Source organism: Podarcis vaucheri (assembly GCF_965113315.1).
Source record: "Podarcis vaucheri genome assembly, chromosome: 1".
NCBI classification, from domain to species: Eukaryota; Metazoa; Chordata; class Lepidosauria; order Squamata; family Lacertidae; genus Podarcis; species Podarcis vaucheri.
This window is the reverse complement of record NC_138759.1, coordinates 66,413,009-66,436,831: the sequence shown is the minus strand read 5'-3', so window position 1 is coordinate 66,436,831 and position 23,823 is coordinate 66,413,009. Positions and strand designations below refer to the sequence as shown.

Genomic DNA, 23,823 nt, shown 5'->3' with positions numbered 1-23,823 from the left:
AACAGTATTTATAGGAACTCAAACACCAGATTCTGCTCTGTTCCAGTAACAAGAAGCCGAAAGCTCCAGCCTGAAGATGACGAGTGAGACCTCGTCGAAACGTCGCCCAGACACCCCGACTCTTACACGGGAAGACACCCGAAGACACCAAAACCTGCATTCCTGTACCCGTGAAAATCTACGAAAGCAAATATATATATATATATATATATATTTCATTCTGATAGTAAACACAAATATTTAGTAGTGTGATCTTTCTGCATTTATCCTGCACACAATTATTGGGTAGGAAAGAGTTGCAACTTCAGACTTTCTGTTGCCTGAGCAATCCCATGCTTTTATGCTCATTATGGCCTGCATCACCTACTGCCTAGCCTATGCTCCTCGCCCCACCCCACCATCTAAACATGATATATCACACAGAAATGCACACCACTTTACTTCCATTGGCATAGAAGCCATTTTACTTTGAGATAGATATTTTTGCCTAGCTAGAAAATGTTCAGATCATTGCATTTATGATGATAGGCAAAGGTATCTGGGATCAATAATGCAACTTTGTCAGACTGATGGAATGGCATGCATTAACTAATAAATCCTACATAATTGCCTGGACTCTCTGCTAAATTTGTGACCGCTATATTATTATATTTGCCCTGGTGTGTTTCTAGCCTCAATGTAAAGTGCTGGTTTTGACCTTAAAACCCTAAAAGTTTTAAGACAAGGCTGCCTGGAGGATTGCCTTCACTGTATAAGCCTGCCTGCCCTTTGAGATCACCTCAAAAGCCCTGCTTGTGTGCCCACCAGCTATCAGATTTGTGTAGAATTTCATTACAAGATGAGTTAAAGGTTAAAAGACTTTATTTCTGATCAGGCCTGGGAAACAACACGTTTCCAGCCAGCCCACAACTCTTCATCAGCTCTCCAGGATCTGGTCTCCTAGGTCATAGCAGTTTCTCTTAAAGGGGCCATATGCCATATATTGAATTGATAATGAGTGTTCTACAGAGGGATAGGGTCTTTTCATCTGTGGCCTCATGCCTGTAGAACCCTGTTCCAGTCAAAATATGTAATAATTGCAGACATTCAGGTGGGGTCTAAAGACCTATTTGCTTACAGATGCCTTCTTTTGAACGTGGTTCCTCAGAAACAGCAGTTTATATGGTGCTACTGTATAATCTAATAGTTTATTTCACTGCACAGTTCTTACTATTAAGAGTTTATCCATAAAAACAGGAAAATCCTAAGCACAGGGAAAGAGACTGAACATTGAAAACCTCTCCTACTTCTCTTTTGCAATTGGATCCTTTAAGATGAGAAACAGTGCGACACATGAGAGACCTCATATGCTGCAGAATCAGTCCTGACCTGGGGAAACTGGACACACCTGGTTTCTGGAATGGTCAGGCATGTTTCTGCAGCCATCACAGAGGAAGATATTGACTATCAGATCATAGAATAATAAATTTTTAGAGTCAGAAAGGAACCCAAGGGTCATCTAGTCCAACCCTAGTCAAGGGCATCCTGATCAAATTTGCAGATGACACCAAACTGGGGGTGGGGTGGGGTGGCTAACATCCCAGAGGACAGGATCACACTCCAAAACGACCTTGACAGATTAGAGAACTGGGCCAAAACAAACAAGATGAATTTTAACAGGGAAAAATGTAAAGTATTGCACTTGGGCAAAAAAAATGAGAGGCACAAATACAAGATGGGGGACACCTGGCTTGAGAGCAGTACATGTGAAAAGGATCTAGGAGTCTTGGTTGACCACAAACTTGACATGAGCCAACAGTGTGATGCGGCAGCTAAAAAAGCCAATGCAATTCTGGGCTGCATCAATAGGAGTATAGCATCTAGATCAAGGGAAGTAGTAGTGGCACTGTATTCTGCTCGGGTCAGACCTCACCTGGAGTACTGTGTCCAGTTCTGGGCACCACAGTTCAAGAGGGACACTGACAAACTGGAAAGTGTCCAGAGGAGGGTAACCAAAATGGTCAAAGGTCTGGAAACGATGCCTTATGAGGAATGGCTAAGGGAGCTGGGCATGTTTAGCCTGGAGAAGAGGAGGTTAAGGGGTGATATGATAGCCATGTTCAAATATATAAAAGGATGTCATATAGAGGAGGGAGAAAGGTTGTTTTCTGCTGCTCCAGAGAAGCGGACACGGAGCAATGGATCCAAACTACAAGAAAGAAGATTCCACCTGAACATTAGGAAGAGCTTCCTGACAGTAAGAGCTGTTTGACAGTGGAATTTGCTGCCAAGGAGTGTGGTGGAGTCTCCTACTTTGGAGGTCTTTAAGCAGAGGCTTGACAACCATATGTCAGGAGTGCTCTGATGGTGTTTCCTGCTTGGCAGGGGGTTGGACTCGATGGCCCTTGTGGTCTATTCCAACTCTATGATTCTATGATTCTAACCCTCTGCAATGCCAGGACTCAACTAATTCATCCATGACAGATGGCCATCCAACCTCTGCTTAAAACGCTTCAAGGACAGAGATTCTACCACCTTCTGAGGGAGTCTGCTTCACTGTCAAACAGCTCTTATTGTCACTCTGTGCAACCTACCTCACAGGGTTGTTGTGAGTATAACAATGGGAAGGAGGAAAACCATGGAGGTGACAGTGAGCTCCTAAAATAAAGGGTATGAAAATTACTACTACAGTGGTACCTCAGGTTAAGAACTTAATTCGTTCTGGAGGTCCATTCTTAACCTGAAACTGTTCTTAACCTGAGGTACCACTTTAGCTAATGGGGCCTCCCATTGCCGCCGCGCCACCACCGCACAATTTCTGTTGTCATCCTGAGGTACTATTTCTGGGTTAGCGGAGTCTGTAACCTGAAGCGTCTGTAACCTAAAGCATCTGTAACCTGTACAGTGGTACCTTGGTTTAAGAACAACTTAGTTTATGAACAACTTGGATTAAGAACGCTGCAAACCCGGATGTAGGTGTTTTGGTTTGTGAACTTTGCCTTGGGAGCAGAACATGTTTCGCTTTCTGTCGAGTGTGTTCCATTTGTAAACTGAGTCCCCCGCTGCCATGGGAAAACACACCTTGGTTTTAGAACGCTTTTTGGTTTAAGAACGGACTTTTGGAACGGATAAAGTTCATAAACCAAGGTACCACTGTACTCCTATAACTACTGATGATGGTGGTGGTGGTGGTGGTGAAGATGATGAAGACTCGTTTGTTCTGTGAGTCTTTGGGCGGTGGGTTTCAGCTTGAGGTGTAAAGCTGCATCTGTAAGCACACATACTTGGTTTAACTAAAACACCCTTCCAAGCAAAGTGCCTAAGACTGCGGCCTGAAACCACTCTGAAGGCTGGCAGGCTGGTAAATAAATGAGTACTGGACATGTGAACAGTCCAGAATATGGATCTTCAAGTAGGTAGGTGGCAGTGTGCATTCTGGAAGCAGTTCAGTCTGAAGCTTGATAAGACTAGGTGGAACCGCATTACACCTTGAGTAACTGATCACTCGCATGGTATAGGGCAGTGTATGAATTCAATCAATCAATCAATCAATCAATCAATGTTAACAGCATAAACCATAATAGCCTTTGATGGCATGTAAATAAACACTATGGCTTTCAGTCCTGGGTTCAAATAAGGTAGGTCTGCTTACTTATTTGACTTCAGAGCTAATTGTGTGGCAAGGTCCCAAACCTTCCCAGGGAGTGGAATAAAGACACATGAAACAGTATTTTAGGTTAATGGGTGAAAAAAGCCACAACTATGCTGGTTACAGAATGTGAGTGGTATTGGCTTAGGCATTGGAAACCACACGGCTATATCTGACTCCTGCCTGTCTGCAGGAATCTTGGAAGGGTTAACCACCAGTAGGGAGAGCCCTGCTAATGCACATCAACTAGGAACTCCCCCAGGGTTACAGCTAGGGGGCGTGCCATTGCCCTAGCCCCCCTGTCTGGGGCTTCGGACGGAGACCACGCCCCCCAGATTCCTTTAACGGAATACCCTTGAATTAGGAGGGGTAGGTGATGGCCACTACCTCCCCTCACCTTCAACCTAATATTCCAATGCCTAACCGCCAAACCTTACAAAGTTGTGACAATTTGCTATGAGGTAGGTGAAAAACCAAATGTCCGGTTCCAATTTGCCAAGTGGAAAAATTCCTACCAGGTCCCCTGGACAACCAAGGCGACCAACTGAGGTCCATAGCAAGTTCAAGAAATAAAAGAGCCTAACCTAAGGGAGGGAGGGCAGGAGAAATGGCCAAGCAGGGAGAAAAACAGGGGCAAGTCCTCAGTCGTGGGCAGTTTAAAATTAGACGGCCTAAGGGTGATGTGGCTGAGGACCATTCAATGGCGCAGGGGCAATCCCGCCCTGTTCGTGTGGGGAGGGCTTGCTCCCAGCCCGCAACGACATCTCCCCGGGAACAGGAAATGGTTCTGTCAAAGTTTAAATCAGCATTTTAGTGAGAAATTGGCTAACTTGTTTATTTCTGGTCAATTTTACTTGGACATGTTTTACCCAGCATTCCATTCCATTCCCACTTTAACCTGCATTTTTTAAATCCTCCCAGAATGCTATTTAAATGCATATTCTAATACATATTTAAGCCTTTTTTTTCTCAACATACCTACAAAGAAAACTGTTTCGAGATATTTCTTAAATCATTTTTCTTACAAGAGTCTTATTCAAATGTGGATTTTTCTACATTTAAATTTAGTCTGAGAGGTGCAGCTCAAGTCATCTTGAACAGGAATCTGCAAAAAATGAATTATTCAAGAATCCCTAAGTTCACTGCACACCTCTAATTAGCAAGTTTTTTTACACTGACCATTAAGGGACCTACTTTAGATTTTTGCATCATCTTCTGGTTGGTAAGGGGTGAACTAATTTTTTAAAAGGAAATATTTCATCTTAGTTTCCATTCTTGAAGAATGCAAAGTTCTCAGAACTTGTTTCTTTAATCTGCATATGTAATTCACCTAAAGACATAAATACAGCTTGCTTACAAGAACATGCGCTTAAGAGTGGGATGTACAGCTGTGTAGGCGGGCTTTTTCTCATTATTTCCATTCAGAAGGAAACACTAATTGATTGTATTTTTAGATGCACACTACTAAATTCTATTTTAAAAAATGATATAATACATATACCGTAGTTTATGCATATATGTGGTTAATTCAATACAATTTTATGTTTGCATAGAGCACATTTTTCTAATAACGGAACCAAATTCTTCTTCTTTATACATATGATAAAATAACATTTTCCAGATATACAGTTTTAGTATCACCAGTAGTTAGACTATTTTGTTTGTATGCAGAACCTTCTGATTTAAGTATTGGGCAGAAATCTCCTCCCACTGTTTTTTGTTTGTTTTTTTGGCTGCCAAATATTTACAAAGAGATAGAAGCTACAAACCAAAGAGATTTTTTAGGATTTTGTTATGATTTACATTTGTGAGACTGCGGGTAACAAAAAGCAGAAAGAGGCATTTTCTTATCTATCCCTGTTACATTAGAAAAGTTCATGCCCTGCTCTTAGCATTTTCCAACACAGCTGTAGAGTAGTTTAAAGCCTATTTTTTAAATAAGTGATGCTCAATTTGTCTTTGATGATCCGCATGATTCAGGTGAGATGGGAGCACGGTCGGGCCCTTATTTGCATAAAAATTAATCACAGAAAAATGTAAATTGATAAAATTTTGCCTGGCTTTTCCCCTCTATTCGAGAACCCATAGATGGCTCCAAGAAGCAATCATCACAGTATGGGGCTGCATTGGGTGCTGTACAAATGATCACATTTGTGTTGAATACTCACTCATTTAAATGTCAGCACTGATGGGGCGGTACATCACTAGGAAAAAAATGAAAAATAAATACACAGCAGCTGAAGACTATCAAATCTGCGGGCCCTCTTTAGAGACATATGATCTAATGTGAAAAAATTCCAGATTAATTATCCTTTTTCAAAATGGTAATTGTTTTAGTATCACACCAAAAAAAATCTGCAATTTATTTGGAATCAGACAAAAACCAGTAATGTTAAATACGTCATTACATCATTGTGTTTATTAGAAGGCTGCAATTAATTCTGAAGGCTCCAGTGCTGTATAAAATGAAACAAAAGAATGTTCCTGTTAATTTTCCAGCAACTTCTTATCTTTTAGATCCATGTAATAAAAATATAAAAGGTAGGTTACTAATTTTATTTAATTCTCTCAGGGTCTAAATTTTACACATACACCCACAGATATCATTTTGTTTGGCTCCTGTTAAATAAATATATTTTTGAGGCGAGTCAGTATGCTGCAAAGCAGCTTTATAAGCATTAATGATTTTATTAAAATATCTCAGACTGGAAATCTTATCCCTATCACACAGATGTATATTTGAAACAGATTTCCCAGTGTTCCACTGATTCTGAAAAGCTTGCATCTCAAAATCTATGACCCTCTTTAGAATTGTAGTGGCCACCTCATTAAAAAAAAAAATAGTTTCTGTCCCTTCATCCAAATTACTTCTGCTAGCAAGATTAAGGATTGAGAGTTCTGTCAGTTAACAAGTGGCAATTTTGATTTTCAGTTCCTGTAAGTTGAGGTAGTGATCTGAATACCAGGAAAAATAGGGTTTTATGCATATTTGTCCTTGGTATAAATTGGGATAACTGTAGCAGCAACTCATAATTTATGGAGTGCTACTATCACAGAGCCTAGGCCTTGCTGATCAGAAGGTTGGTGGTTCGAATCCCCGCAACGGGGTGAGCTCCCGTTGCTTGGTCCCTGCTCCTGCCAACCTAGCAGTTCAAAAGCATGTCAAAGTGCAAGTAGGGAAGGTAAACGGCTTCTGGTTCGCCAGAAGCAGCTTAGTCATGCTGGCCACATGACCCGAAAGCTGTACGCCGGCTCCTGTGGCCAATAAAGCGAGATGAGCGCCGCAACCCCAGAGTCGGTCACGACTGGACCTAATGGTCAGGGGTCCCTTTACCTTTACCTTTACTATCCTTTATGAGCTAACATGAATAGCTTTTCACCAGTCTGTCTTGTCCTGGATACCTTGGCATTGTGAGGAATAACAATAACATTACCTTCAGGTGGAGATCTCACTTCTTCAAAACCAGAGACATCCAAGTTCATAAAGGATGGGGTTAGAAAAATATTTCTTATACTCAACTTGCTGTGATACTTTCCCTAGACACTAGAAAACAGAACTTGATCCACTACCAGCTTCATTTGGATCTCTCTGGCTAGAATATTGGGGTGCAGATCTAGTTTGCATCCCCACCTAATTGTCAGGGATCCAGCATAAAGATAAGAGGCTCAGAAAACAGAACACAAGCTCAAAGAGTAGCAGTTATTTTGTATTTTGGAGTCATTCTACAAGTACCAAATATGCTTTGTCCACTTTTCCAGTGGTACTTTCTTCTAAAGGGAACTCTGAAGATGGTTCTTTCTATATTTCAGATACACAAACTAGCCTCTGTAACTTCTGAGAAAGTAAGGAAAGTTCTTATTTACAATTGGGTGAATCAAACTAAATCATTGTACATTGTAGTTCTTGGACAGTCTTAAATAAACCTGGAAACATGCCCTAAACATAACTATTGATTCAGCTAAATCGAGTGGAGGGTGGGGCAGGGCGCCATTTTGTTCAGTATCAGCCAGGTTGAAGGAGAACTCTTTCAAACTGATCCATGGCTTCCCTACGCACTTAGCAGAATCACAAAAAACTACCTGTCCTCTATGCTGGATACAATGTGTGGGGTCGGGTACCTTCTACCACATGTGGTGGACTTCCCAGTGGCTGTCACAGCTCAGCCCAGATAAGGAAGGCACATGTCTGACAGTTAACTCTTTATTGGCAAGTGAAACACTAACAGCACCTTCCACGGTGCTCTGAATGGGTGTGCATGGGTATGCACACACACACCTCTAGCCTCTAGGCAACTGTCCACAGGTCTCGGCCCTATGGCTCAGCTGCAGCAACAGTGGTGCCCCTCCCCTCAACCAGCTTATATCCCCTCCTCTAATGGGTTGCATGCCTGCAACCTGAGACTTGTCCTGCACAGAAGTTGTCACTGCTTTTCCCTTTTTGAGTCCCTCCTGGTTCTAGGAGACAGTGGAGCAGGGAAAGGTAAGGAATCAACCAACTGACCTATCCCTCACTGGATTGTCACTTCTTCCTCTGTCACATCCTCCTTGCCTTCCTCTGCTTTGGCTGCCCTGACTCTCCTCCTTCTCCTGGGTCCTGCTTTGTGGGTGGTGTGACACCCCATAAATCAATGGTTCCCTCTCCTGAGCCTCTGCCACACACTCTTTGGAGCCCTGCTAGTCCCTGCCAGTGGCCCAGGATTTCTGGGCACTTTAGTTGGCCTAATAACAAGCCAGCTAGTACCACGTAATCCCTTGAAGCTGCTCCCGATTATATTTGATGGAGAAGAATCTGATGTGCATGGAAGGAACCTGTTGACTTCCTTTATTCTGGCAACAAGAATTGAAACTGCAGAACACTGGATAATTACAAGCTTGAGCATGATGAATGAGTGGTACAGCTACTGTAGGTATGGTCCATAGCCTAATGGAAAAACTGACAAAGCAGACTGGAAAGAGGAAAACAGAAATACTAGATAATATTTCATAAACACTGGTTTAGCTTTATCTCATGATTACCCTAGAGAGAACTCAGCTGGAGTCCATACTTAACATAGAGAATATTACAGAAAGATCTGGGATTAAAATGTATACTATATTTATTTTTTTTAATGATCTTATAACTTATTTATAGCATAGATGGCACTTTAATTTTATTCTTCTACATGATTGGACCAATGAAATATGTAGTTGATACTTATATAAATTGTATGACTGCTCTTTGTTCTATTGTTATTTAATGCTGTTATAAAAACTCATATAAATAAATTATTAAAAAAATAAATAAATAACTTCCTTTCCCTCTCTTCCCCCTGTATGTAACTCACACCTTCAAAATATGCTTCATAAAGTTGGGGGAACCCCCAAAGCAGAGTTAGGGGATACAGGGGTGCCTGGGGCAGGGAAAAGGATGGTGAATTCTCTTGTGCAAGAGGAAATCATCTTGCTCACACAATGACTTTGCTGGATACAACCCGTTGTTTGTTTCTCATTGCAGATGTGGTCTCCTACTCTAACTGGTAAGGTCAAAAGCTGATCTTTCTTACCAGGAAGGGCTGCTATCCTAGATGTAGATTCTAGTGTCTGAATTGGAATGTATAGTACGTAAACCCCTCCCCCCCCCCAAAAAAAAACCTTGTTTAGTTCTCACGGGCAACTTTTGGGCAACTTCTCCTGTTACTGTAATAAGAAAGCTTTCCTTGTTAATATGGTGAAATCCAAAAGCCAACTGGGACATCATTTGATGTGTACAGGTTCTGAATCTTCTCACCCATTATAAAAACCGTGTGCTTACGAAAGGCTCTGGAACATACATCTCTCCCAGCTTTGCACATTTATTTAACTGCTTTATGCCTCAGAAGCTGTGCATTTAAAATAATGACCTAAATCCTACTTTCTCCTGGGGTTCAATTTAGTGGATTGTGTGAACAACTATTCCTTCTCTGTTTTTTGGCATCCCTTTTAAACATTTAGAACTAACTGTGTCCCCCTTTAGGGCTTCTTTACGTGTTACTGCTACCGTGTAGAATAATGTGAAGCAGACTCCATGTAAGGATTCAAACATTTAAATAGGCTCTGTCATCTTTTATCTATACTGAAGCTACTTTCTTCATTCAGTTTTGTGGTTTAACTCCTTTGAATCTCCTCCATATGTCGATCTCCTTATTGAACATGGTACTCAGAATGTAAATGTTCACTTTGGTGTCTTATCAGTGCTGTCGCTAGTTTTAGCGATAGTGACTCTGCTAATATATCTTAAATCATTTTGCTACCTTGTATTCAGATTATCCTCTCTACATCATTTAGGATGTTCTGTTTAAGAAATAATTCTCTGTTATCCAAAACATATACATGTAGTTCTTTCCCACAATGTAGTTCTTTCCCCAGCCTCAAACCAGCCTCCCACCCTGCAGGGGGGAAAAGCTTGGTGGTGCTCTGACAATGTGATCATAAAAAAGCACTGCAAAGGTTTGGTTTGGTTTGGTTTTGCAAAAAGCAAAACTGAGCTCAAAGGAAACACCTTTGGTTAAGTGGGATGAGTGGCAACATGAGAATGGGTCTTTTCTGTGGTGGCTCCCCACTTGTAGAATGTTCTCCCCAGGGAGGCTTGCCTGGCATCATCACTATATATCCGTAGGCACCAAGCAAAATCCTTTCTCTGTAACCAGGATGATTAAAGGTTCTGTGGCTTTTAAAATGTGTTTGTGTGAGGGGGATTATTGGCTTTTAAAAATGAATTTTGTTTTCTCATTTTGCATTTTTATGTTGAACTGCCCTGTGATCTTTGGATGAAGGACGGTATAGTAACAAACTATCTATCTATCTATCATCTATCTCTATATCTATATATCTCTATATCTATATCTCTATATCTATATCTATATCTATATCATCTATATCTATATCTATCTATCTATCTATCTATCTATCTATCTATCATTCACCTCCGCTAGGAAACATTTTATTTCCTGCACCAAGACAGTATTTCTAAGTGGAATATGATTTACATTTGAATATGCTACCCAAAGATTGGTGTGATGTTAAATGCAGATGAAAAAATCCAGCAAAAAAACTTCTAAAATTACCTTTAATGAAAGTACCTTTAATCTTCATTCCAGTCATAGGGAGAAACTGCAAATGAGATAGGAGACTTGTATACCTGAATGCAAGTAGAGGGGCTGTGGGAGATTTTGCCTTTCCTATAGTGACTTGCTTGGATCTTGTACACTGATTGCCAGGTAATTTTGACATGGTGCCCCTCACTACTTTACTTTGACTGTGACTCACTGCTGGACCTGGATTATAAGTTCCTAAATTCCTAACTTAGAAGGGCTTTAGGAACACAGGAAGCTACCTTATACCAAGTCAGATCATTGGTTCATTTAGCTCTGTATGGACTACATTGAATTGGCAGTAGCTCTCCAGGGTATCAGCACTTCCTGGAGACTTTCTACATCCCAAGTATGTACTATATCAGCACCGAGCCAGTATCTCTATAATCCTGTATGATGCTTTTTTGAGGGGAAATGCTTTCTTTCTTTCTTTCTTTCTTTCTTTCTTTCTTTCTTTCTATCTTTCTATCTATATCTATCTATCTATCTATCTATCTATCTATCTATCTATCTATCTATCTATCTATCATCTATCTCTGCTGTACTGCCTAAAAACGTGGGGCAAACTAAAAATAAATAAATAGGTCTTCTTATTTTCAGTAACATATTTTAAAACCTCTGAGGTGTTTACTTCTTTAGAAACATAGTTAAAATAACAGTTATACACCCATAAGGAAGCAATGTGTCTAATATGGTGCTCAGTTTCATTATTCTTAAGAAAACATCAGAATTGCATCCCAGTTCGGACTGCATGCGGAAGAACAGTGACTAATATTCATTTGTTCGGCTAGTTTAGTATTTCTTTAAACTGTGTGGGAAGCACCTGTCCCCGGAGGCTGTTAGCTTCACCTAATGTGCATGACATGCCTAGGTCTTCACTTCCTTATTGAGAATGGCAGACTGACAGCAAGCGAGAGAATTTCAGATCTGCAGGACTTGTGTGTCTGCAGAATTTGTGTGTGACAAAATGCTACCCGCTTGCTTACCAAAAGAAAAAAATATATGCGGCTATTACTTTGTTCTGTTACTTTAGTATGTACTGTTACCATCTATGAAGTAACATAAATATGTAAATTACCGTATTTTTCGCTCTATAACACGCACCCGACCATAACACGCACGTAGTTTTTAGAGGAGGAAAATCCGTAGGCATGCCACCCATAGGCATTTCCTCCATAACACGCACAGACATTTCCCCTTACTTTCTAGGAGGAAAAAAGTGAGTGTTGGTGCAAAAAATACCGGTTTTAGTTTACTCACTTTTATTTCTTAAAGTCAATCAGCCACCTGAGAGGATCTTCCTTTATGATTCTCCATGTCAAACTGCCTTTGCCTAAGTATGACAAAAACTTATGTAAATGTATATATTTCCAAGACTACAGCATATAACTGCTTGGCTGTATTTTATATGTTTTAGAGACCCTGGCAATGTTTGCATAGTTTTGTATATTTGGTTGTGATTTGGTTTGGATAGACTCCACTCCACTGAAGATGTCTAATCTCTCAAGCTCAAAAAAGACAGAGGGAAGAAAGTGAATCCCATTGGGTTCAAGATAAGGCCAAATCGAACACGCACTCACATTTCATGGAACTTTGATATGGCTTGGTGAATTGGTAGGGTATAGAGTTTGACTAAGGCAGCCCTGTCACAGCTCTGACGTTGGAAAGTTCAGGGTTGGAAAGAAGTGCCCCCATTGCCCTTGTTCATACCCAATGCTAAACCAAAACAGGTCTTATTGCAAACATGCAAGTCATGGTTTGGCTTAGCATGTCAACCACAAGTAGGACGAACCTAAACAAATCAATGAAATATCACCCTAACCTCCCCACAAACAAATGAGAAGGACACATTAAAATATGTGGCAAAAACCAAGCTGGGAGTTCTGCTAGGACAATCCTGTGCTAGGGCTTGCTTTTAAAAAATAGTTTGGGGAGGGAAAGAAGGAGCAGCGTGTGGGGTATCCCCACATGCTCAGGCATGCCAGGAGGGAGGAAGAGATCTATATGTTGTCTATCTGCATGTGAGAGAAAACAATGTATGTATTGTGAGGGGAGGGGAGAGTTGCACTTGGACAGAGAAGGAGATATCTATGTGTGGTCCATGGGGTCACAAAGAGTCGGACACGACTAAACGACTAAACGACAAAATGTGTGGTGTATATGTCCTGTTTGCAGGCTTCCCCAAGGCATCTATTTGGGCACAGTGAGAACAGGATGCTGGACTAGACGGACCACTGGCTTGATTCTTAGGTTCTTAGGTGTTTTGTATGAGAGAGAGAAAAAGGGGGAGGTATGTATAAATGTGGTGGGGGGGAGGGATACATAAATGTGTGATTGTACGTATTTGAGGTGAATGAGTGAATGAGAGAGACAGGGAGATGCATGTGTGTCTGTATATGTATTGTGAATGTTTGCATGGGTTCTTCGCATGCGAGAGACAGCATGGGGATGGCCCTATTGTATACTTTCCCTGATACCCTGCTGTTATTAGATAAGAAAACTATCATTATAAGTATATGGAAAAATCATTTTGGTGTGATTGCTACAAACAGGACCAGCAGGACATAGTGTTGATTTTCCTTGATAAACCTGAGGAAGGGAAAGCAAGTGCAAGCACCAATGATTCTGCTCTTTCTGATTTTGTGCTAGGCCACACCCCTACAGCAGACATTTTTTTGCTATGCAACACATCCCACAGTAGCCATTTTGTGAAAGGGACTGGCACCAGTCTTAATTTTTAAAGTCTTTGAAACTCAAATTTAATAAACATCATTTATAAAATGTTAAACAATTCCATTTTTATTGTGTTTTTATTTTTATTATCAACTTTATAATTAAAAGGTCATCATAAACTCAACAGAGAATGACAGGCCCTCCAAGTGTCCTTATTTTCCAGAGACATCCCTGATTTAGAGAAGCCATCCCAGTTTCTGATTTGATCCTGGAATGTCCCACTTTTTCTTAGGATGTCTCTATTTTCATTGGATGCATGTCGGAGAGTATGGAGTTATCCAATCCCTGACCTGTCTGAAGACAATCTGGTATAGGGAAGTTTTTTTTTCATGTTTCATGTTTCATTATGTTTTTATATATGTTGAAAGCTGCCCAGAGTGGCTGGGGCAACCCAGTAAGATGTCTATAAATATTAAAATTACCATTATGGAATGGGACGTCCCTGTTTTCATCAGATAAATGTTGGAGCGTATGAAATGAAGGAGAGGGCACAGGAATATGGAGAGCAGGGTAGGAGAAACATTTTACAAGTTCTCAAGATGTAAGTACCATCACCAAATTTTTTACATTTTTTTTTACTGAGTATTAGTAGTACTACACATTGTTGCTAAAAGATAGTCCACAGAGGAAATACCTGTGCAGTGGAGATACAGTCTGTTGTAGCAGCTTTTTAAAAAATCTAACAGAGGTCTGGTATAGTGCTGGTAAGAGGGGCAGGATTCAAAGAACTGAAGAGAGGAAGGGGGCAGGTCCTGCTTTGATAATGGTAGTCTATTTCTACCAAAGATAAATAATGCAAATGGGCCACAATATTCTTGAAGAAAATGTCTGAGAAAAACATTATTTGTCCTTGTCAGTAATAGTATGCAAATCTGCTATTCCCCCCCTACCTGTTTATTAGAAGCATGCTGATTTGGGCTGGTGTTCACCAAGGTAATTATTACGTAGAATATCATGCTCAGATTACATATTGCACTTCATTTTATTTCATTATGAGATTTAAGACAATGTAATTGTTACTTGATAGAAGATAGAAAAGGTCAGCTTTAATTTTAAGTTTTAAAAAAGCTCCATTCCTTTAACTCTTTTGTCTCTTGTTTGTTGAATTCAATCTACAAACCACAACTCCTTTAGAAAATGGGAAGAAAAAATAGTACTTTAGAAACATAGAAACCTGCCTTCTACTTTGGTCTTGTCTACACTGACTGGAAGCAGCCCTCCAGGGCTTCAGCAGAGGTTTCTCCCAATACTACCCGCTGAACATGCTGAGACCTTCTGCATGCAAAGCTTGTACTGAAACACAGGCCTTCCCTTGTTTGAATGTTTTGACAAAAGGAGAGAGAGAAAATGTCTTCACTAAGGCATTATACACTGAGATTTCCTTTGAAGCATCATGGCAATTGAACCCAAGTGTGGAAGGGTGTTTGTTTCATGCCGCCGAGTTGGCAGAAAGGACAAAGAAGCTGCTCAGGGGCTACAAGGGAAGCTGAAGGTGCTGAAGAAAGGGCCAAATGACACAAGAAACAAGCCCCCACCTTGTGCCACCTGTTTCTGTGTTGTAGCTCTAAACAACTTGCCCCAAACCCTAGCTGCCCGTGCACAAGACTGCATTGTGACATCCTCCTGTTTTTTTGAACCGCTACCTGTTTTCCTACCTACACTCATCATGGTGCAATGGGTCAGTGTGTCTGGCTGTTAACCAGAAGGTTGGTGGTTTGAGTCCACCCAGGGATGGCTGTGGGCAGAATTCTTGCATTGCAGGGGGGTTAGACAAGATGACACTCAGGGTCCCTTCCAATTCTACAATCCTATGTTTCTGTGCCAAGCTGCCTTTCCTCTGAAACTTTCCCTTTCCCACAGTTGCCCAGGCTGTCTGTTGTTTAATTGTTCTTCAGCTTGAAGATAACATAAATTGCAACCCTGTTTCTTTCCTCTCAGTTTTCAGTCAGGGTCAGTTCCATCATTTCTACTACTTAAGAGTTGTATTTTGGGCATTGGGTGGCTGTGGGCCCTTTTCCCACTCCTAGCTGAACCCTTAGCAAGTGGGAGGAAGGACTACTAAGCTTTGTGGGTAAGGGTTTGCAAGATTAGAAAATTCTAGAGAAATGCATTTTCACAGCTATGGAGTTATATGTCCTATGAAGCAATATTGAGAAGACCACAATATTTCTGTTGTCCCTTCCATATCATTTGTAAGTTGTTCTCCGATATATAACATCGTTTTCCAAGAGCAACCCACAGTTGAGGCTGCAGCATCTCAGAATATATAGAGCCATTCCAGTCAGTGAGTGATTAACCTCCTTCCCAATGACTGAAGGGTAATTGCTCACTTCATACAACAATATTGTAAAATAAAAATATGTTATTAGATCGGAAGGGTGGCATGCAATCTATACTGGGTCCTTCTGTGATTTCCACACTTCCTGGATGGACAAATTGCTTCTGATTTTTGTAGAATTCTTTAATGCGATTGAGTAGTCTGCCTTTTGCTAACATGCTTTGTGGCCCAGCTGTGATATATACATTATGGGCAGGCTATAGCAAACCAACACCTTAGTTTCCATTACATTAAAAATACAGTTAAAAGCAGAAATAAATATACTCTAATATAGCTCTAATTGTCATGATTTGAAATATTGCAATCCTTCAGGATCTTAGTAAATTTACCCTTACAGATTTCTTTGCTTTTCTGATAAAGTTATAATTATTCAGCAGGGACTCATATTTAAGTATAATAATTTCTACTCATGAGTTAGCAGCCCTTAATGCTCGTGAAAGTTTAGGGCAGTTCATAGTGAACACCCTTTGTGGCCCCATTTTTGCATAATTGCGTAGATTGCCGCAAACAATTAAGCGGAAATAGAAATACAGTGGTGCCTCGCAAGACGAAAATAATCCGTTCTGTGATTCTCTTCGTCTAGCGGTTTATTCGTCTTGTGAAGCAAGCCCATTGACGGATTAGCGGATTAGCGCTATTAGCGGCTTTTAGCGGCTTACCTGTTGATCGGATCAGCTGATAAGCGGCTTAGCGGCTTAGAAAAAGGGGGGGGGGAACCCAGCAGGAACTCGCAAGACATTGTCGTCTTGCGAAGCAAGCCCATAGGAAATTTGTTTTGCGAAGCACCTCCAAAACGGAAAACTCTTTCGTCTAGCGAGTTTTCCGTCTTGCGAGGCATTCGTCTTGCGGGGCACCACTGTAAGGCATCATTCCTATGCAAACTGTCCTGAGAGCAAGACCCACTGAACACAGTGGGACTTACTGTAAAGTACATGCATGGGATTGTACTATAATTAGAATGCCCCTCCACAATTTACTTACAAAGTTCAACAGCATACAATAAGCACTGAGATTTGTCCATATTTAGTCAGAAGTGGTAAAATGTTGGGTAATATTTATTTATTTAAAATCAAATATATATCCCACTTTACTGCACCAGGGAGATCAGAGCAGTCAGTAAAACATTGCAAAATATAAACAAGGGATAGAAAACAGTCAAAATCACAGCAGTCCAGATAACTTCAGATGAAACTATATAGCTAGTGTTTCCTTTGCTTCTTTATAATCACAGAGAGTCATAGCATACCTATTGATTATGGGGTCAAAAAGTATGTCACTTTGTTTTTAGCCTTGCCTTGTCCTTTGCACGCATGCTTGAAAAAGAGAGATTTGACAGCTATCTGGGGCACAAGGAGTTCTATTTTACTTCTTCGTGAGACATCTGGGGGGGGAAAGCAATTATGTTAGGGCTGTCTGAAATAAAAAAAGAAATAAAATAACATTAAGTAGAATTAAATGTGATGCAGCTTTTCAAAAGAAATGCCTCTCAACTCTACTTCCACGAATCGCTGTTTCCACCTAGTGGCTGCAAACGAGAAATGTTGGGTTTAAATTACAGATGCTATTTGAAAACACAGGCAGAAACCGAAAAAGAAGAGAATGTGCCACTAAGGGCAGATTTCATTTTAGGCACTTATACAGTCATTATATTGTTACCTATGCCAATGCAGCTCACAGATTGTCAGCTTTTCATTTATAAAACACAGTTTTCAGGGGGCTTGAACTTAGTTATTAAAACTCATACTGCGTTGAAGCCTGGCAGCTTAATCGCTCTTTCAGGAAAAGCCATGTGGTGCGCGCTGCAAATGTTCGTCAACAATAGTGCCCAAGACCTAGCAGAATTCCCACAAGTCTCCTGATGTGCAACTGGATCCCCAAGAGTCTTTTGTTCAACAGGATGGCAGTGACCCCCCTCCCTTCCCACAGTTCTATAAGCAAAGAAAATAGTTGTCTTTATCTTTAAAATAAAAGGAACTAAAGCTAGGCAGTGTGCTTTGCACTGACATCTGCCATGGGTGGGGGGTGGAAGAGAAGAGACCCAGCACTTTAAAATCAAGATGCTATATACTGAGCCTCTGCTTTGTGTAGGTGCTTCTATTTCTGTGTCACTATAAAGCACAGACAGGGTTATTCCCTGTAGTTTCCTCCCACCACACCTCTTTATTAAGAGACAGGCAGAGAAGAGGATAGGGCTGCATTTGTTGGGTATGAAGTGTGTGTGTGTGTGTGTGTGTGTGTGTGTGTGTGTTTCAACGACCTTCTTTTTGGGAGGGCAGAGGAGAAATTAGTCCTTTGGGGATTAATTGAAGAGGAGTTAATTGGAGTGTGATCTGAGAGGTAATGAATTGATGGTAAACTAATTCAAGGAGAATCAATTTGCAATGCTCTGGCTTGGAAATTAAATTGTTTTGTTTGTGAAATGTGCATTGCATTACAGCAGCGAATCCAATATCAAAAGAGTGGTTGGGTCTCATACCCCACCTCTGCCTTGTATTCAGTCTGTGGCTTAGGGCAAGTCACTTGTCTCCATGCGATGGTGGCCAGTGATATGCCTGAAGGAAGCTGATAAGGACATGAAAGCAACAGCATTCCTCTCATTTGGCAGAGAGAGAGGAAGAGGAGGAATGGTGTGTGTGTGTGTGTTGTGTGTAGCTGCATGATCAAGAGAAATGAGAAATGGCACTAAGTATGGTCATATCTAGGGACGCAGGTGGCGCTGTGGGTTAAACCACAGAGCCTAGGATTTGCCGATCAGAAGGTCGGCGGTTCGAATCCCCGCGATGGGGTGAGCTCCCGTTGCTCGGTCCCTGCTCCTGCCAACCTAGCAGTTTGAAAGCACGTCAAAGTGCAAGTAGAAAAATAAGTACCGCTCCGACGGGAAGGTAAATGGTGTTTCCATGTGCTGCTCTGGTTCACCAGAAGCGGCTTAGTCATGCTGGCCACATGACCTGGAAGCTGTACGCCGGCTCCCTCGGCCAATAAAGCGAGATGAGCACCGCAACCCCAGAGTCGGTCACGACTGGACCTAATGGTCAGCGGTCCCTTTACCTATGGTCATACATATGGTGACTTTGCTGCCATGCCACCCATCTCTAAAATCAGTACATTTTCAGGAAACCTTCTAACTGCTTCATTCCTTGATCATATAATTCAAACAAGACAACTTCAAGCAATGGGCTGTGAAAGTGGCTTTTTTAAAAAAACTAACCTGTTTTATTTATTTATTTGAAAAACTAAGATTTTGTGGAAGTGAAACTGAATGCTGACAATAGGTATGCCTTCCAGCTGCATAGAGGAACAACAGGAGGAACAGGGAGCCAAGGAACCCAAGACTTCCTTCAGTTTCATTCCAGCTCGTTCATAGTTATGGACCAAATGTAGCTGGACTGGGATTTCATGTATCCTGCCTTTCTGAATCAAAAGAAGCAACTAGCAATAAAATCCAAATCCATTGTAAAAGACTAAAATAGAAAAACAATCAAATCAGTATCTATTAAATTAACTAAGCAGGAGTAACGAAGATGAAAGCCAACAGAGGGAGGGGAAAAAACCTCTCTCCCTCTCTCTATATATATATGTCAGGCTCAAACCTGGATAATATGACATCAACTTGGGAATGTCCTAGATCTAAGAGAATCCAATCAAAGGAGCTATAATTTACCTGCTCAATAATTGCTTCCAGTCAGAAATGTATTTGTTTAGAAGACCATTGCTGATACTTCAGATAAGAAAATAGACTCCTTTTGTTCCATTACAGGTGGGCCATTAAACATGGAGGAACAAGTAAGCCTGGTCAGTGGAAACAGTCAAAAGTGGACAATCCTTTGTGGAATAAGTTGACCTATATGTGGCCTGTGCTTCCAAATGGAGAACTAAACCAGGTAATTTGGTAAAGTGCAACCCACACATGTGCAGATATGTGCATAGCTATTTGAGTACACTTAAAAGGAATATCTTTATGCTGACATTTAAAATATACACTTGCAGATACACACTAATAGTGTGAAAAACATTTACGATGTTCATTGCATATTAGAAATGACGTATATAATTACTAAGATCACAATCCAGAGAGTTTCACTAGGCATGAATTTGATCAATCCTCACACCTAACCCTCTCCTTTCTCCTCCCCAGCAAACTCTTATTTTTCTGATTGTCCAGAATATACGCACCATTGTGCGTAATTCTTTTCATTAAATTCACTTTAACAAGTGTCATTTTGCTGATTTCTCTGCTTAGTTCCATATGTCAGGAAACCAATGCTTAAACATTTCTTTTGCTACTAATTTGTTACATACATTCATGGTCTGATGTAAATGCTTATGGTTAGCACATGCACAGTATTTTTTCTTGTTCTCAACTGACTAAACTGTCTAAGCAAATTTGAATGTACAAAAAATATTCCCTTCTAAATATTAAGGTTGCAGTGCATTTAGGAGTATCTAATCAAGCCAGTGCAATGGGCAGAGCAATTCTCTTGTGCCCAATCACACAGTAGTGGCTATAAGCTCTCAGTAGCCTGACCTATGCCCCACCCATCTCTTTCCCGCCCCCCCCTTTTGAGGTAAATAATGCTGGATTGATTGATTTCCACTGGATTGGGCACCCTTCCATCAGAGCAGGGGCTGGGAGAATGTGCTGTATCCTAACTCAAAAGAAACTCCATGGTGCATCTGCAAGCACAACCAGATGCTGCAACAAAACATGTTTCTCCCATATCTGTCTCTACAGTCACAGCAGGCGCTGTAACCTTCCAACAGTTTGACTTCACCTCCAAAGGAAAACTCCTTTACTGTCTCCCAAGACAGATAGATGCAAACAACCAGCCCAGTGGATTCAGGATTTGGATTGTACCATAAGATGGTTTAGGGTGAAGATTTCCTTCAGTGTTCCATAAAATGATTCCCTACGATCTAACTGATCCCTCAGTTCCCTACTTCCTATCTCAATCCTTCAACCATTGATTGAAGACCAGCTTATATACTTTAAAATTAAAATAAACAGCCTCCAGCAAGTCCTTATTCTCATAGTGTCAGTCCACTCCCTAGCGCTGCAATGTGGAGATTCTGAATTGGCATACATACTGTATGTGTGAAGTTATTTGGTCACTCTTAGCTTTTATATATATCATTGCAATTCTTATAAATGGAATAAACGCTTTGTTTATGTTTTGAAAGGCTTTTGACTGGCCCATTGAAGGCTTGCTGATTCCAAACAGCCCTCCCTTGAAGAAACCTACTGGTAAGAAGTCAGACAGCTATATGCCTCTGAGACTCAGAGTTTTGAAAAATGGAGAACAGGACAAAAGCAAAGCCATCTTTGTTCTTGGACCCGACTGTACAACTGTGGCTAAAAAACAGTAAGAAAATGATAGCTAATTTTCATAATCTAATCAGCACAGTAAAGTTTTTTTAATTTGTAATTTCCAAATCTATTACTGCTTTCAACTTTATACTTGAAAAGTTGCCAACCTCCAGAAGTAGCCATCTATTTTACTTTGTGGTGGTAAAGAAAACCCACTCTGAACACTGACTTGGCTCCCTGTGGTTACATTTCAAAGTGCATGAAGCCGCTGGGCCATGCTCATGTGAATGCATCAGCGGTCTGAACTGTTATCTCCACTTGGAGACTGGCTACGAGGCCATCATAAAAATTCTGGCACTTTTTTAACAGCTGCAGTTGTGCAGATTTTGGCAGCCACATTTCCACTACAACTAGTACGTTATCACAACAAGCTTGCAAGCTCACTACTTGATAGCATGGATAAGCTCATAAGGCCCACCCACCTGTTTCTTTGGAGATGCTATGGAATTATCATATAGGAGGATGCTGTTGAGATCTTCTGTGGCTCCTGGTGAGTGAGTGATTGCTGGAAAGAGAGGAGAGAGTCTAAGCACCTGACTCCCTATTGCTTACCCATTCCCTTTTTTATCCACTGGCAAGCCAGTTGGGTTTCTATTTTATTTCCCCCATCTAGTTGGGAAGAGCAAGCTTGGTTTTTTAATATCTGGAGTTGTCCTGCTCATTGGCTAATTGCCAGCCCCTTCCGCAATCAAAGGAGAGCAGTTTGCATTTAGGAGTGGAGCCATCAACAGGACAGCCCCTTTGGGTGACCCTGGAGGAACACACCAAAGGGAATTGTCCCATTGGAGGTAGACTGGAGGTGAGGGTGCCACCCTTTTTACTCCTCCTCGGAGCATTGTTTGCATTGTATTGCTATATGTGACTTAGATGTGCTGTTTGGCCTTACATAGCAGACCATTGGGACCCTGGGAGTTGGCATTCCTTGGGTGGGAGGAAGGGACGTTTTATGTTTGCAGTGTCCCAGGTGGAAGATGGGATGGAAAATGCCTGTGAAAGAAGTTCAGCTGGAGAGTGATTGCTGTGAGGTGCCCTTTTAGTGTGTACTGGCAATAATAGGTCTGTGACTGGGTTCTTTGTTTGCCTGAGCACCTGTGACCATCTTCAAGTGAGTAGATTTCAGGCAGAAGGTGCCTGGCAAGCCTATCTCTATGATTGAGGAGAGGAACAGGCACAGCTGAAGGAGGGAATGCCAAAGAGAGGATTACAGGTGCTTACATCCTGTCCCCCTCACCAAGCCTCAATCTATGCTTGATACACTGGGTGCTCTACCTCTGTGCCTAAAGGTCTGGTGGTGATATTGTTAAATGATAATGCATGATTTAGTTGTGAATGAGCAGGCAGACCTGGGTGAGGGAGCAAGGAGAGCCAGACATAACCCATCTCTGCCCAACTAAGCATTTGGTGCAATGCCAAGCCAGACTGGAGGGGTGGGTTGAGGGAGTTGCTGTGGTCCACAGGAGTTCACGCTCCATCACCGGGAAACCTCTCCTTGGAACAGAACGTGAGGGTCTAAATCTGGCGCTAGGACAAAGAGACAAGCTAGGGATGCTGTTGGTGTACTATCAGCTCTACTGCCCAACAGCCGCCTCAGCCAAGCTGGCCAAAATGATCTCCAAACATGGTGTTAGAAGAACCCAGGACAGTTGTGCCAGGCGGTTTCAGCATCTACACTGAAGATGCCTTGGGTCCAGTTCAGGCCTCTGTGGCAATCAACTGCCTCATGTGGCCATCAGCCTGACACACACACAGCAAGGCGTACACAGAACTTGGACTTTGCTTCAAATGGGAAGAGAGGAGCAATCTGGAAGTAGGTAGGGTGAATATTATCCTCTTGCCATGGTCCTGCCACTTTAATAATGTAACCCTTTTAATGACTGTGTCATATAGTTTTAAATGTTTTTATATAGTTGTATATCACCCTAATGTTTTGTGTAAGGGCATAATATACATACATACATACATACATACATACATACAAACATACAGTGGTACCTCAGGTTAAGTACTTAATTCGTTCTGGAGGTCCGTTCTTAACTTGAAGCTGTTCTTAACCTGAGGTACCACTTTAGCTAATGGGGCCTCCTGCTGCCGCTGCGCTGCCAGAGCACGATTTCTGTTCTCATCCTGAAGCAAAGTTCTTAACCCGAGGTACTATTTCTGGGTTAGTGGAGTCTGTAACCTGAAGCGTATGTAACCCGAGGTACCACTGTACATACACAAATGCATCGCCAGGATTACTGAAGAAACTTGTCTGCAGTTGCTCTGATCAAGTAGGGAAGATCTGAGTGTTGAATCACAATCTTACACATTACTTGTATCCTTATTGGATATGTACCCATATTAGCAACAGGTTTCTGTCTGTCTACATCACACTGGATTAAGAATGGAGTGTGTAGATCCCAACAGATAGGGGTTAAGACCACCATATACTTAAAGCACATTTTCCTCTCTCATAATCCTGGGAAATGCAATTTGCCCCTCACAACGTTACTATTCCTAGCACCCTTAGGCAAACTACACTTTTCATTTTGGCAAGGGACAAGATGAGTTTTAAATGTCTGGTGTGCATTAAGGCTAGATGTGCACTAGGTAATCCACTTCTTGTGGTAATGATGGGGATGTGCCTTCCAGTAGGTCTTGCAATGGTAAC

At 41.4% G+C, this 23,823-nt stretch overlaps 1 protein-coding gene across 7 annotated transcripts in view; it reads left to right on the top strand.

Moving 5' to 3' along the window:
• DCDC1 (doublecortin domain containing 1) overlaps positions 1–23,823 on the top strand; it is a 250,032-nt gene that overhangs the window by 176,769 nt on the left and 49,440 nt on the right. For all 7 annotated transcript variants that reach the window (XR_014218616.1, XM_082218872.1, XM_082218870.1 and 4 more), the window contains exons 20-21: positions 19,566–19,689; positions 20,987–21,168. Coding sequence is in view for 6 of the 7 variants with exons in the window: in XM_082218872.1 (XP_082074998.1) it covers positions 19,566–19,689; positions 20,987–21,168 (306 nt within the window). In the remaining variant the exon portion in view is untranslated. The remainder of the gene's footprint in view (positions 1–19,565; positions 19,690–20,986; positions 21,169–23,823) is intronic.